This window comes from Narcine bancroftii, chromosome 1 (assembly GCF_036971445.1).
Source record: "Narcine bancroftii isolate sNarBan1 chromosome 1, sNarBan1.hap1, whole genome shotgun sequence".
NCBI classification, from domain to species: Eukaryota; Metazoa; Chordata; class Chondrichthyes; order Torpediniformes; family Narcinidae; genus Narcine; species Narcine bancroftii.
Window position 1 is genome coordinate 284843621 of NC_091469.1, and position 16164 is coordinate 284859784.

At 39.9% G+C, this 16164-nt stretch overlaps 1 protein-coding gene across 1 annotated transcript in view; it reads right to left on the minus strand.

Annotated features, from left to right (window-relative positions):
* Positions 1–16164, minus strand: part of LOC138745293 (golgin subfamily B member 1-like) — a 103455-nt gene that overhangs the window by 49588 nt on the left and 37703 nt on the right. The window contains exons 6-10 of the mRNA XM_069902320.1: positions 14728–14895; positions 11028–11222; positions 9415–9537; positions 2617–2730; positions 1402–1729 (exon numbers count right to left, since the gene is read on the minus strand). Coding sequence (XP_069758421.1) covers positions 1402–1729; positions 2617–2730; positions 9415–9537; positions 11028–11222; positions 14728–14895 — 928 coding nt within the window. The remainder of the gene's footprint in view (positions 1–1401; positions 1730–2616; positions 2731–9414; positions 9538–11027; positions 11223–14727; positions 14896–16164) is intronic.

The window sequence follows — 16164 nt, forward strand, 5'->3', positions numbered from 1 at the left end:
CAAACACTTCAATATTTCTCCCATTCTTTTGGACCATTTATCTCTATTTTATGACCATAGGATTTCACCACCACAGGTCAAGTTCAAGTTTATTCTGACATGTACCAAGGTATAGTGATCAAAGTTTGTTCAGTAAGCAGCCACACAATTAGTGTAGTGGTCAATTCAAATGCTATTACAGCACCAGCAACACGGGTTCAAACCCAGCGCGGTCTGTAAGGAGTTTGTACATTCTCTCCATGTCTGAGTGGGTTTCCTCCGGATGCTCCAGTTTCTTCCCATCCTTCAAAAAAAGTATGGGGATTATAGGTTTTTTGGTATATTGGGGGGAGGGGGGAGGTACAGTTTGTGGGCCAGAAGGGCCTGCTCCACTAAATAAAAAGTTCAGCTAGAAGTATAATACAGATGTACAGAGAGAAATCAATTAGTACAGAGCAAAGGCACATAATTTTCTCATGCAAAGTTAACATAATAATACTCTCATTCTTGCACATTTACCTAAAAAGTGCAAATACAGTGTTCCATAACTATCCTTTTTTTGGAAAGCAATACAAGTTTCGATAAACTACCACAGAAAGCGTCTTCTCAGCACCATTTCTGAACTAAAGACATCAAGTTATTTAATCCCAAAACATGGGAAACTATCATTCTCTACCTGCTCCATTAAAATCTTTATTTTAAATTATTCCAATTAAATATCTTATTCTGTTACTTAATGCAATACTTTTTCATGTTATTAGTATCAATATCTCTTCCCCATGCAAAGCCTAAGTCTTGCATAGAGGAGATATTGAACCAGAGCCCTTGGATTTCTGTACAGGCAATTCAAAAATAAAAAGCATGGATGTACCTCTCCATACAAGAGCATCATTAATGGGAGAAATTCCTTAAACTCCTTCTTGATGTCACAGTTTAAAGCACCCTCCAAAAAGTAAATTGACAGATTAAAACAACAAGAAAATTGATCTTTCCATCCCCCCAAATGACAAGCCTTTGGATCGGCTCCTGCAGATGGAAGCAATAATTTTAATTGAGACTCAACTTTTTTTCATTTTTTTTTCTTGAATAAACATTGATATTATCTGATCAAGGAATCTAACGAGGACAATCGAGCAAAAGAAATCTTTGAACTTAGATGTTACTTTTCCTATCAATGAATGTATCAAATTGCTTTGCAGCTAATAAAGTCCCCCCCCCCCACCCCGCCACCCCAAATTTGCACATCATCCCGCAAGGAAAATGGTAATGACCAGATGATTACTGGCAAAAAAAAATGAGTGATAAGTTCTGTAATAAAATCCACCACATTGTTCTGATGCTAAAATATTTTAATGCTTCGTGAAAAAACTTTGTATCTCTGACCTTACCAAAAGTATCAACAGGACAACTTCCAGTCATTACCTTCTAATTCTTCAATCTTCTCTTTAATAGCAACGTCCATAGTAGCAGTTGCATCAAGTACTCCAGGGACCTGACCATGAAGTTGTATATCTTCCAACTGTTTCTGAACTTGCAAATGACTTTGTTCCTTCTGAGATAGTTCTTCTTCGTGTTTTTCCCTGATACCATGTAACTCAGTGCTGTGCTTTCCTTTGATATTTTTCAACTCTGACTCGTGTCTTTCCATCAGATCTCTGACCTGGGCTCTCATTACATGCTTTTCAGCATCAAGCTTAGCCTCAAGGTTATCCTTTTCTAACTGAAGCAGCTTCATCTTTTCAATCATCTCCTGAAAATTTTAAAACAACAAAATTCAACTAAAAGAATTTTTATTAGCCTTGTGTTTAAAATAATGCAGTTTTCCCTGAAAGTAATATTACATGAATGAATAACCTGAATAAAAATAAAGAAGAAAACCTGATCAAGACTAAAACAGCTAGTGAGAAAATGAGGACATAACATGATTAATATTGATGCTGTTGCATCATAATCAAGAGATCATATGTTCTTGACAATCTAATAACAGATTGTGGCGACCCACTTACCAGCAAGCAAACTGGCTCCCAAAATAGCAGGCATGTTGTGGAAAACACGGGAAATTGACCTGCATCCAACACAGCTTTTTATCTGAGCTGATGGCATCACAGATGATGTTCCTTCCTGTCCATGTGACAGCAGTGATGTATATAAGCCCAGCATGCAAGCCTGGAGGTGTCAGTCAGTCTTCCACTAGACTCCACAGTGTGTACATCGACTTCCCCGTGTATTTATCAATTCGACAGCGGTAACACCGATGTCTGTAGTAGCTCAGCATAGAATATTTCACAAGATCTCTCCTGGGTCAAAACTGAAAGCATTTGGTGGTACAGATCTCCAATGGCAACTAGCTGCTATAACCAGAAGTTATAGTGCTACAAGGCTGTACTTACATTGAAATTCTGCATTATACCTGATTAAACAGTCACTTTCATCATCAACTGCTATCATAAAGGGATTGATTGAATGATGCACACATACAAAATATTTTAATTTTCTTTTTAATCGACTTGCTTAAAGAGGCTCCCTGCTTCTTTAAACTAGTTCACTGCAGGTTGCATTTTAATCCCTTAGTTGATCAACTAGAGGTTTTTCCCTTTCATATTAATTTCATACAGCAACAAACCATGCTTTCCTTACCTTTATCTGCTGATCCCTCCCGTCAAGCTCTTTCTGCAGCACACCTACAACTTGTGTCCTCCCCATCAGTACCTCTTCCTTTTCATGGAGTTTTTGCTTGAGGGCTTTCAACAACTGAAGAAGTCAATCAAGTGATCAATAACTCCAAACAATAACAAAAAGAGAAAATCTCATATTAGCAACATTTGGAATTCAAATACAACAATAATTCAGTCTTTCCTCCCACATTGGTATTAAGGCATTAAAATTTATCATTAATCAAATTAGGGGGCAAAATCTTTGGTTCCCTTGCTTAGTCTCCAATCATCCCTTTACTTGAAGTTGCTGATTGTCTTCAAAAAAACTACATACACTTGAGATATCAAAAAAAACATGGAGATATCCATTTGCACCATCACTAGAAGTCTCTGGCAAGATAGATGTTTTTAAATCAATAATGTACAAAATACAACTGTGATAAATCCACATATAAACCTACACTGAGACTAATGTTATTGTAGGTATTCCATAAGATTATTGTAGATTTCAGATGTGCACATCCTCTTGGGATCAAGAAGTACAGAAGAAACAAAGTGATGAAGAATTAGAAGAGGTAACTGAAAGTGGAGTAACAATCTGTCACATTTGAATGAGAGTAATGGAGGCAAGATAAATTGATTAGGAAGATTGTGTGAGAAGGCAAAAGCCATTGCATATATGGGAATTAATACAGCAATAAATCTTAAGTCAAGTGTCCACCGCAGATGCATGTAGAAATGTGATTTAAATGTCTGACCACTCCTTTTACCAATATGTTGCAATCTCAGTGACAAGGGAAGCTAATTTGATACTTTTGCCAAGTATATTAATATACCTATGGTCACACACTAGCTGAGCAGCCATGACAGAAATTACAAACTGAATTAGAAAGATTATTGTACATGCAAGTTGGCTTCTCTCTTTGCCAGTATATTCTTTTCATTAAGAGACATGTTAACTCAAGCAGAAACCTGACTGAAATTAACCCCTGCATCTGCACATGACTTAGAAAAATTGTAAGAGTGTACAGTAATTAATACAGTAATAGCCATAAGCACAACACATATCACTCCTCAAAAATTAAAAAAATGGGATTCAACATTATCAGATAGATGTTTTCGCTGCAAGAAGGAAATGAGAACAACATTACATGCAACTTGGGCATGTAAGAAAGTAAATATGTTTTGGGAAGAATTAAATCAGATACTAAACAAAATTACAAAAAATAACACCAAAAAAAAAAAGATATTTCTTTTAAGTAACATAAGAAGTAGAGAATTAGGCCTCAAATTAGATAAAGTGCAAAAATAAATACATTATGATAGCCTTAGTGATAGCAAAAAATGTATAATGTCAACTTGGAAAATGGAAGCAAGCATGAGAATACAGCAATGGTACATGGAAATGAATAAATGTATTCCACTGGAAAAAATAGCATATAATTTAAAAAATAAAGTCACAATGTTTGAACAAATTTGGGAACCATACATGGAACATATCAAAGAGAGCTTGCCTACGACCTGCATCCCCTAAAATGAGAATGAAAATGATAAGAAGACAAAACGACTAGGTTCAGTGTGTAATAAATAGATGACACATTTTTCTTGTTTATTTTCCTTTGTGTGAAGATATTGTTTTATGGTTTTATTGTATTGTATATGTTGAATTTTTATGGGTTTTGGAGGGGGGTGGGTAGAGGGGAGGGAGGGAAAGGGAAAAAAAAAGGGGAGAAAAGACCACTGTGTAAATCTAATGAGATATGTTTGTACATATTTTGGTTGATATGGTTCACAGTGTGAAAAATTAAAAAAATTAAGCACAACACATTGCTTCCATGAAGGAAAATGTGATGCAAATCTCCACAATAGATAATGACAAAATACAGTTAGACACACACACTACATAGCCTAAGTAACTTTTCAAAGCACAGATACATGGCTTAGGTCACTACTTCTCAAACATTGTTTTTTAGATTTGTATCTGTAAAACTTAAATTAATCTCTCCTATGTGATAAGTCCATGGAAATTTATAAGAGCATTAGGGTCAAAATAAGGAATTGACTAGACATGAATGCACTGGTTAAATATATGGCATTTATATTACTCTAGTCGAACTGATGTAGTTCAAGTTTCACAAGAAAGTGGAGAGTAGTTGTTCCCACAGATAAATGCATTAAAAAAAATTAGCTAACCAAATTTGTTACATGAACCATACTGGCAAGTCAGTCAACTTCCCCACTTCAAAGAACTTTGCTTTGGTAAGCACAAGTGACTGAGGCATGGAGGAAATCCATCATCAAGAGAAGGAATGTCGACAAGAAAGAGTTTCAGTGAGACAAGTGGGTACTACTGATGTTTTCAATTTAAAAAAAGTACAAAAAAATAAAATGGGACATCAATTTTATACAGGTTCAATTAGAACCATAGAAAACTACAATACAGAAAACAGGCCATTTCGCCCTTCTAGTATGTTTTGAAAACATTATTCCTCTAGTCCAGTGGTTCACAACTTTCTTCTTTCCACTCATATACCATTTTAAGTATTCTCTATACCATAAGTGCTCTGTAATTAGTTAGGGATTGCTTAAGGTGGTATGTGGGTGGAAAGGAAAAAGTTTGAAAACCACTGATTTAATCATACCAAATCGACCCATTATGTGCAAGGTTTCACAACTCCAAAGGAAATGGGCCAATGACAATTTTTCTCAAGCAAAATATTTCAGTAACAATTGGGTCTAGAGCAGTGATTCTCAACCTTCCCTTCCTACTCATAACCCACCTTAAGCAATCCCTTACTAAAATTACAGAGCACCGATGGTATAGGGATTACTTAAAGTGGTTTGTGAGTAGAAAAAAAGATGGGAACCACAGCTCTAGACCAACTGACCTTCACCCATTCCATAACCCTCCATGTATCTAACCAATTTATTCTTAAAATTTAAAAGTGAGGTCATATTTATGACGTCAGATGGGAGCTCATTTCACACTCCCACCATTCTCTGAGTGAAGTTCGTCCTAATGTTCCCCCTCAACCTTTCACCCTAAAGCCATGTCCTTTCATACTTTTCTCTCCCAATCTAAGTGGAAAAAACCTCCTTGCATTTACTCTGCCTATTCCCCTCATAATTTTGTAACCTCTATCAAATCTCCACTCATTCTTCTACATTCTAAGGAATCAAGTCCCAACCTGTTTAATCTTTCTCTGTAACTCAACTCCTGAAGACCAGGCAACATGTTATTAAATCTTCTCTGCCCTCTTTCGATCTTACTGATATCCTTCCTATAGTTTGGCAACCAGAACTGCACACAACACCCCAAATGTGGCTTCGCCAATGTCTTATATAATGTCATAACATCCCAACTCCTGTATTCAATACTTTGATTTATTAAGGCCAACCCTGTCTATATATGACACCACTTTCAGGGAATTATGTATCTGTATTCTCAGATCCCTTTGTTCATCTGCACTCCTCAGTGCCCTACCATTTACTATGTATGTCCTTGTTATGAACTAACAACCCTTTCAACTTTGTTAGCGACAAAAGAGACTTTGTTAGCACTAACAAAGGAACAGCTATGGCAAAAATTCACCAGACAATGGTAAATTCAAAATAATAGTTTTTATTAAATTATAACATGACATTTCTTACTTACCTCTAACTTAAACTCTAAATTTAAACCCCCACTATGTGCAAATGTAAATATATGTGTGTGTGTTAAAGTCCCAAATTCTGAAAAGTCCATTTTAAAACTTCAGCATCATTTCGATCTTGCTTGAAGGTCTCAAATTTTCAGTTCAGAACTAATTATAAAGCACCTTTAAACATCATATTTTCAGGCCTCTCTAACTCACAAATCTTTTGATGAATTGTCCTTCGAGAGATTTTCCTTCATATGAGTGATTTCACTAACACCCTCTTAACTTGCCCAAGAGTTCTGGAGTCTGTTTACTTCTCTTGAATGAAGACTTTTAGAATCTGTGTTCCAAACATTGAAACTGCCCTCTTTATCTTAAAGAGACAGTCAGAAGCAGACTTATTTATTTCAAAGCCACTTATTCTGTGTTCTCCTTTTCCAGAAGAAATACAGGCAGCTTTTTCCCCTCTGCAGGAAATAATGCTACTGGTCAGTTCTGCATCTTAACAGAATGGCAGGTTTTCTTTAACTGAACTCTTGGTCTCCTATTTCAATATTTCTGGCAAATCTTTCATGTCACATGGTATATGAACTTCTGTCTTTGAAGTTCATAATGTCTTTTCACACTGATGTACTAAATGCATCCAAGTCCACTTATTTACAGAATCAAAGTAATTAACTTTATTTGATGCTTCCCTCTGTTTCTGGGCTGTCTAGAATTTACTAACAAAATGGCTTTCTTGTATACTCAAGCAAACAATTCATTGTCCTATCATAAAAATCTTTCATCTCTTCTTGCAATGCAACTTCAGACTCTTCGGCTTTCAAACTGGCTTCTGTGGTCAATAGTGCTTAAAATGCAAATACATTTATTGATGCTGAAGCCAACTACTAGCTGCAAAGAACCATGTGTTTTTTTAAGTGCTAATGTGTGTTCTTTATGCTCCCACGACCACCCAAAACTAACTTATTAAACCATATCTAGATTAAATATAGTTTTAACATTAAACTAAGGATTAATATTAACACAGATCCATTACATTCCTCCAAAATGCAACGCCTCACACTTTTCTGCATTAAATTCCATCAGCCATTTTCCGGTCAGATCCCTCTGCAAGCTTTGAAAGTTTTCTTCACTGTCCACAACACCTCCATTCTCCAGCAAACTTGCTGATCCAATTTCCCACATTATCATCCAGATCACTGATATAAACAACAATGGTCCCATCACCAATCCCTGAGGCACACCATTAATCACAGGCCTCCATCCACTACCACTCTCTGTCTTCTCTCATTCAGTCAATTTCAAATCCATTTTACAACCTCTCCATGGATACTTAGTGTCTGAATCTTCTGAACTAACCTCCCATGTGGAATATTGTCAAAGGCTTTATTACGGTCCATGTGCCAACATCCACAGCCTTTCCTTCATCTATTTTCTTGGTAACCTCCACAAAAAACACTATAAGAATCATTAAACACTACCTAGCATGCACAAAGCAATGCTGACTATCCTTTATCAGCCCTTGGGTGTCCAAATACTTGTATATCCTATCTCTCAGAACATCCTCCAATAATTTACCCACTATTGAAGTCAGAGTCACCAGCCTGTAATTTCCTGGTTTACATTTGAAGCCTTTTTTAAACAACAGAACAACATGTGCTGCCCTCCAATTCTCCGCCACCCCCCCCATCGCTAAGGACATCTTAAATATTTCTGCCAGGACCCCTATAATTTCTATACTAGTCTCCCTCAAGGTCCGAGGGAATATCATATCAGACCTGGGAGATTTATCTATCTTTATTTCCTGTAAGGCAGAAATTATTTTACACAAAAAGCTAGGTTCAATTTTAAAGGACCAATAGATTATTCAATTGAATAACAGACATAGCAAAGTAAGGCATGTTTGAGTGACTTCAATAGATCTCTAACTCCACACTGGTAAACTTGTTCCTTGTGTGCACTGACCTTTCCAATCACTTCAGCAACATGCATGCAGATCTTTCCACTCACGTCATTTCTGCATGTACAATTTTTGCAAATCGTTTGTCTGGTGCCCTCATCATGATTCAGTATCATGGAAAAAAATTTATTCCAGAGGAAGCTGAAAAGCAATCTTCCTCACTGAATTTGGTTCATATCTGTAAATGTTATGTCAGTATTCACCCATTTCTTTCAATATATACATGCATGCAAATAAGGTGCAGAAATAGCTACAGGGTATTCCACCTGTCAAGTCTGCTCTGCCATTCATTATCACTAATCTGATGTAATTTTTCACCCTTTATTAAAAACCACTTTCTGCCTTGAAAATATTCAACCCTCTGAAAAACAGAAGTTCTAAAGGCTCACAACCTCAAGAGGAAAAAAACCTTATCTGGCCCTTTTTTTAAAACTGTGACTCCTGGTTCTACACCTTCAAGATTCCTTTATTGTCATGTAATAAAAACTGCAAAATCACGTGGAATTTGCTTTAGTCTGTCGCGAGGCAGACAGATTTGCCATCAGTAGAAATTGCCCAAAGTACCTCTTACAGGTAAAGAAAAAGAAGCAAAAGGGAGGTCCCTCAGAGTTACCAAGTGTCCGTGGATTCTCCCCCAGCACTGCCGCGTCCTCCGTAGCCACACAGAGTCCAGCCAAAACCATCAGCAGCCGGAGTGCCAGATCCAAACATCTGACAAAACCAGAAAACCTTTTGCGCCCTCGGCACCCTCTCATGTCCTGGCTCCAACACCAGGCACCCCTTCATCCAGTCTCCTTATCGAACGAGGGATGTTCTCCCCATTTTCTGGAGCCCCTTGTCAGTCCTCTGCAACCCCTTGGAGCTGCTGCCGATCATAGGCACCACCATCTAGGGCACAGACCCCATAGTCACAGAATTTTAAAATAAAACCGTCAGCTTCATTAACAGACAGTTTAAAGCCTGTACGTAGCCAATGGCAGTCAGACTGGGCAGGACCCCATGGGAGTGCTGTCTCTGCTCGCTGCTCTCAGTGGGTCCACACCAGCAGCAGCGCAGCCGTTCACCAAAGTTTTTCCCACAGGAAGAAACATCTTCTCATCCAATCAGAAGTGTTTTTTTTTTAAATCAAGTAATTTAATGCATTTACATTTATATTTTAATTCTGAAAGCAGAAATGTACCTGGTCAAAATCAGCACTTGCATCTGATTTAGCAGCTACTAGGAAGAGCTCTTGTTCATGTTTCTGCATCTGCTCAGAAAGCTTATTCTCTTTTTCTTGAATCATTTCTTGAAATACACAAATCTGAAACAAAAGTTCCATTATAAGGTTAAATAGGATAGATTCAGTTGTTAAAATGGGAAAGGTAATGGAGCTCTATCTATGTGAAAATAGTACAGCAACTTCAAAAATGACTGTTGTGGAGCAACTCTGCTTGATTGTGTCAAAGCAAAACTTTTCTCTTTCCTCAACACTGTCCACTCAATCTTTTACTTATACACATATTTAAAGCTATTAATTACAAGTGTAAGCAAATCTTGTTAAATATGTGCTAAATGTGAGTCACTGCCAATCAACCCCATGACAAAAAAAAATCCACTTCAAACATGGAGACAAATTCACTCATGTTGCAAATTTTAAATGGAGTTTAATAATTTTTTCTTACATTTCTTTCTCTCTGCCCAATTTCTCATTGTGCATGGTCTGACATCAAAATCACCCCCTCTAACTCAATTGTCCTCTGAATTTTTCCACTGAATCTTCTCTGATCCTTGAACGTCCTTAATTACACTAAGCAGTGAAGGTCCTGTTCCATCAGTCCCAAATGCCTTCGCTGAAGTTGCATACACATTTCAAGTATTAAAGACCAAGGGCAAACATTTAAACAAAGTTCTTGCCGTTTTAAAAAAAAACCATTCAACTGAAAAAAAATTCCTGTTGCGTTCTTTAATTCTGATTAAAATAAGCTTCATCGTCTGCCCTGAACCCTGAAACATTCCAATTGATGTAAAAATATAGGAGTTTTTCAGTCAAAAGTGAAGCAAAAGCTCTTGAAGGAAAAAAATCCCAAAGCTGTCAACAAAGATCCAGCAGCTGCTGTTGACATGCACCCCCTGCTGACACGCACCCTTTTCTCATATCAATTGCTGTCATGGCATCAGTTAGACAGGACTCCAGCAGCCATGATATGCAGTTTGTTGAGGAGCCAATCATATTGGAGAATTCTCAAACAACTCAGGAAAAGAAAATATTTTCAAAAATTTTATAGACTAGTAAATGCAGGTAAAAACCAAAGCACCAAAATATTTGTATTATTTTAAAAACAATACATATTTTCAAATATTTTATTATTTCTGCAAACAAAATGAAATAAAAAATGGATTTGTACATCTTTACAGCAAGAGTTAGTTTGCTGATACTTAAATTTTTTATTAATTCAATTGATTTCTGCAAATTCTAGCAAAAGTGGTTACAAAACAGCAAAAACAGAGGTAAATTTCATTTGTCTCCTTCAAGCTGCAAAAACAAGTAAACCATATGCTTTAACCCTTTGTCCCTGGCTATTTTTAACCTTTTATAATATATATTCTGGGCTGGGTTCATGGGCAAAGTACAGTGCAAAAGGTTAAAAATCAGTATGAACCAGCTGGTGGTTGGGTATAAAACTAGTCTCAGAAAATGGGGACGAGGAATATATGCACTTGTTGGCAGTCCCTGAAAAAAGGGTTAAATAGGATAGAAAATAACAGAAAATAATAATAAATACTGATAATTTGAGTGTTATTTACACTCACATTTTTCATGTACATTGCTTCCTTCTCTTCATATCGAGTTCTCTCTTTGCTGAGTTGGTCTTTCAGACGAGTTGCTTGTTCCTGCAGTAGGCTGAATCTTTCTTCACTCTCCTCAACCTTTCTGGTTAGATGATGAACCATTGACTGCAAGTCACTGATAGAAGTTCCCTGCAGTCCAATTTGATCCTGTTCCATCTAAAAATAAATAAATGTTCAAAAGTAAAGGTTTGCACATGTACAATCTCAGATACTAATGGAAAACGCAGAAGACATGCAGAGTACTATAGGAATCTTCTCAATATTAATTTTAACAGATAACTACATATTTCACAAGCCAACATAATAATACAGGTTGATTGTACACTTTAACATGCCTTAGCAGTTTCCCCTGGGTTGATAGAACATAGAAATACAGAAGGAAGATGTGTCATCACTAGAAGATAAATTAAATAGGACCATTCCTTCTCATCTATTTTCTACATCCTCTTTCTCTTTGTTTTCTTCACTTCTCATTGTATTATATCAAAGCATTCATTTATTTCCCCTTAGTCCCACATTAGTTGTGGCCATATATACGTAAATAAAGTCAAGTTTTTTGGACCAATTTTTTTGGGTCAAATTTGAGAGGGGGGAAATTTTTAAATGGCTCATACTTTTGAATGCAGTAAGTACCCGAGCCATTCAAGGCATCAGAAGCTCAGATGGCTGGGACTGGGTATTAAGTCTGCATTGAGAGTATCAGGAGCTCAGATGGGTGGTCGGCTGGGGCCTTAGAGAGAGTCTGTGGTTAGGGTGTCGGGGGTTCTGGTGGGCAGGTGGCCTAAGCGAGGGTCCACGGTTGGGGCGTCAGTAGGTCCGGAAAGTCAGGGCGTTGGGAGCTCAGATGGGTGGGTGATCAAGGTCAAAAATATGGGAGGTCGACTTTTACATGGGATTGACTCTTTCTCTCTTTGGCTTGGCTTCGCGGACGAAGATTTATGGAGGGGTAATGTCCAAGTCAGCTGCAGGCTCGTTTGTGGCTGACAAGTCCGATGCGGGACAGGCAGACACGGTTGCAGCGGTTGCAAGGGAAAATTGGTTGGTTGGGGTTGGGTGTTGGGTTTTTCCTCCTTCGTCTTTTTGTCAGTGAGGTGGGCTCTGCGGTCTTCTTCAAAGGAGGTTGCAGCCCGCCGAACTATGAGGCGCCAAGATGCACGGTTTGAGGTGATATCAACTCACTGGCGGTGGTCAATGTGGCAGGCACCAAGAGATTTCTTTAGGCAGTCTTTGTACCTCTTCTTTGGTGCATCTCTGCCTCGGCGGCCAGTGGAGAGCTCGCCATATAACACGATCTTGGGAAGGCGATGGTCCTCCATTCTGGAGACGTGACCTACCCAGCGCAGTTGGATCTTCAGCAGCGTGGATTCGATGCTGTCGGCCTCTGCCATCTCGAGTACTTCAATGTTGGTGATGAAATCGCTCCAATGAATGTTGAGGATGGGGCGGAGACAACGCTGGTGGAAGCGTTCTAGGAGCCGTAGGTGATGCCAGTAGAGGACCCATGATTCTCACTCTATCGAGGCCGGGGCCGCCGCCTCCCCCTCGCTTTTGCCCGGATCGGGGCCGCCGCCGCCTACCTTCTGCTCGGACTGGGGCCGGGGCCGCCGCCGCCTACCCTCTGCCCGGACCGCGGCCGGGGCCGCCGCTCAATGAGGCAGCATAGCTACTAGACAAATCACTAGACAAATAATGATATATATAGTGTTATTAATTATGCACGGCCTCTGCGCGCCGATCCTCCTAGGCCTTGACTTTCAGAGTCAGTTTAGGAGCGTGATTATGGCGTTCGGAGGCCCCAACCACCATTGACAGGTTGGATTGCGACCATGGGATTGACTATTACACGAGTAATATATAGAAATTAAAATATTCTAAGACATTATACATTCGCCAAAACACTTTTCTTTAATTTTTAAACCAAAAAAATGGCAGCGCTGCCAGAGCTGCAGTAACAGCAGCGCTACCGGTGGTGTGGTCCTGGGAGAGTGGAGGCTCCAAAGGATTCAATGGCGGCAGCTTTGTACAGGCATTAAAAGGCATGTTACAGGAGTCAACAGTGTTTTAAAACTAAAATCCTGCAACCACGGATCTGTGCCCAAGATGATGGCACCTGTGTTCAGCAGCAGTGTAAGACACCAAAAACGGAGAGAACACTTCCCATTGAGAAGCAGAGGAGATGACTCTATAAGAAAGGTGACAATGGTGGCAGACAAGTGAGCAGCTAAGCAACCCACACAAACTGTGGACATCTTGCAGTCGGAGAATTTGCATGGGCTGCGTGCTGCTTGAGACTGGCTCAAGGGAATCAGGATTTGGAGCCAGGAATCAAGAGTGTAGTGAAGGAAAGAAGGGCTTCCGAAGGGTCTCGGACGTTGAAGGCTTCCTGATTTTGTGTCAGAGGTTTGGAACTGGAGCTCGGGTGGCTGATGGATCGAAAAAGAGGCTGTGCAGCAGCATGAGTGCTGGAGGCCAATCCTCAGTGACTCTGAATGGATTCTCTTCTGCTTCTCTTTTTATCTTACTGTAAGGTGTACCGGGCAACACTAATGGCGACTCTTTGTCTGCCTTAATTTATTGTTTTTTTGTTTTAAATTTAGACATACAGCACTTTAACAGGTCAATTCGGCCCAAAAGGTTCAAGCCACCCAATTTACATCCCATTAACCTACACCCCGGTACATTTTTTTTGAAGGGTAGGAGGAAATCGGAGCCAACCTTACAGGAAGAAAACAATTTCGTACAATACAACAGGTTTTGACCTATTACATGACAATAAAGGAATCTTTAAATGAATCTTAAACAAACCAAAGTTACTTTGTACATTACATGCATCTGCATTCACTCAAATGTATTCAAAAAAACCTCAAAATTTAAAAACCTCACAATGCATGTTACATAGAAACATAGAAGATAGGAGCAGGAGTAGGCCATTCGACCCTTCGAGCCTGCTCCGCCATTCAACGAGATCATGGCTGATCTTAAAATTCAGTACCCCGTCCCTGCCTTCTCTCCGTAACCTTTAATACCCTTATACTGAAGAAATATATCTAATTCCCTCTTAAATAGATTTAATGAACCTGCCTCTACTGCCCTCTGTGGCAATGAATTCCACAGATTCACCACCCTCTGGGTCAAGAAATTCCTCCTCATCTCGGACCTAAATGGTTTGCCTATTATCCTCGAACCATGGCCCCGGGTTCTGGATTTTCCCATCATTGGAAACATCCCATCTGCATCCACTCTGTCCAGTCCTGCCAGAATTTTATATGTCTCTATGAGATCCCCTCTCAGTCTTCTAAACTCCAGCGAGTACAATCCCAATTTGCGCAATCTTTCTTCATAAGTCATTCCTGCCATTCCAGGTATCAGCCTGGTGAATCGCCTCTGCACTCCCTCCATTGCAAGAACATCCTTCCTTAGATAAGGTGACCAAAACTGCACACAATACTCCAGGTGTGGTCTCACCAAGGCCCTGTACAGCTGCAGTAAGGTATCCTTGTTCCTATACTCAACCCCTCTTGATATGAAGGCCAACAGTTAATACTGCGTTCAAGGCAGATATTCAGCTCACAAAAAACACAGAAAGCAAATTTACTTGAATGAAACCGAATGAAGTTACATTTAAATACAACGGCCATAACAAATTTTTGTCAAGGCTTACCTTATTATCTTTATCGGGCTGAATTATTTGTTGAGTAGGATGACCTGAAACAGCAGCTAACTGCAGCTCAATAATATAAGCTTCTTTCTCAGCCAGTTTCATATCCTTCTCAGCAAGCATCACGTCCATTTCAGCACCACGCTGCAGCTGGGCTTCCAACTCTGTAAACTGCACGTCATCAAAGATGATAGAGACATAAGGTGTTTTTATGCTGGGCTTCCGCTTCGAGGTTGACTTCAAACATGGATAAATAGGTTAAACTTACCTGTTTATGGAGCAGCCCTAAAAGACTACTCCAGTGCTGCTTTTATGTGGAGCGGTGCCTCGGTGTGTTGTTCGGAGCCACTGTAGGTGGGGTAACTGTTGCCGTGGCTCTGCCAGTCATAAATACGCAGCAGAGCAATGGCTGTCTTCCCTACCCATAATCCCCCAGGCAGCTGGAACTGCTCTGTGTTCCAGCTGCATGGTGGATTACGGGTAAGATGGATGGCCATTGCTTTACTGCGTAGTGAGCCGCTGACGCCGAGGAGCAGCCATGAAGGCTGAAGTGGCCCGGTGAGGTCCTGGAGGCCAGAGAAGCCAGCGGGGCTGTTACATCCCGCCCCAGCCACCCCCTGGCAGCTCCACCAGCCTGGCTGCCCCTGCCCCGACGGCCCTGTCAGCCGCCCCTCCCCTGAGGGGGTCATGGAGAGAGATGAGTGGGAGAGAGAGGTGAATTGGATCGTGGGCTGATGGTGACATTGGAACATCATTAGCCCACCCCTAGCCAGGCATTTGCAGCGGATACACCTTTATGCAGTGAGGTGGAGCTCACCACTCCACCTCTAGCACTACTTTGGAGAAGCACTGGAGTCGCCACCTTGCAGCCACTCATGGACCAATTATGAAGGCAAGTTTTCCAACATGAGGGCGAAGAACTTCCGCCTTCATGTTCAGATTTTTTTCTTTGTAAAAGGGCCTATTGAAACATGGAGTAATAGCAGAAATAGGTCATTCATTTCTTTGAACCTACTCTGCCATTCAATAGGATTATGGCTGACCCCAATCTGAATGCATTAGTCCCACTCTTCCAATAACCCGTGATGTCTTCTGTGCACACAGAAATCTACTTATCTTGGTAAATTCACTTGCACTACCTTCTATGATGGACATTTTCTCAAGATCCCCACGTTCCAAATGAATTATTTTTTGTCATCTTCGTGCATAATGTCTTGTCCTATGACTCCTGATTTTAGTCCTCCTAGTCAGGAGAAACATCCTTCCTGAATCAAACTTGGCAAGACCTGTCAGAATTTATATGCTTCATTTATTTCTGTTCTTCTAAACGATAGGGAATAAAGGCCGAGCCAACCCAATCTCTCTTCATTTAACAGCACTGTCATCTCAGAAATCAGCCTGGTGAACCTTTGCGCACTCACTCAAATAACAAGTACATCC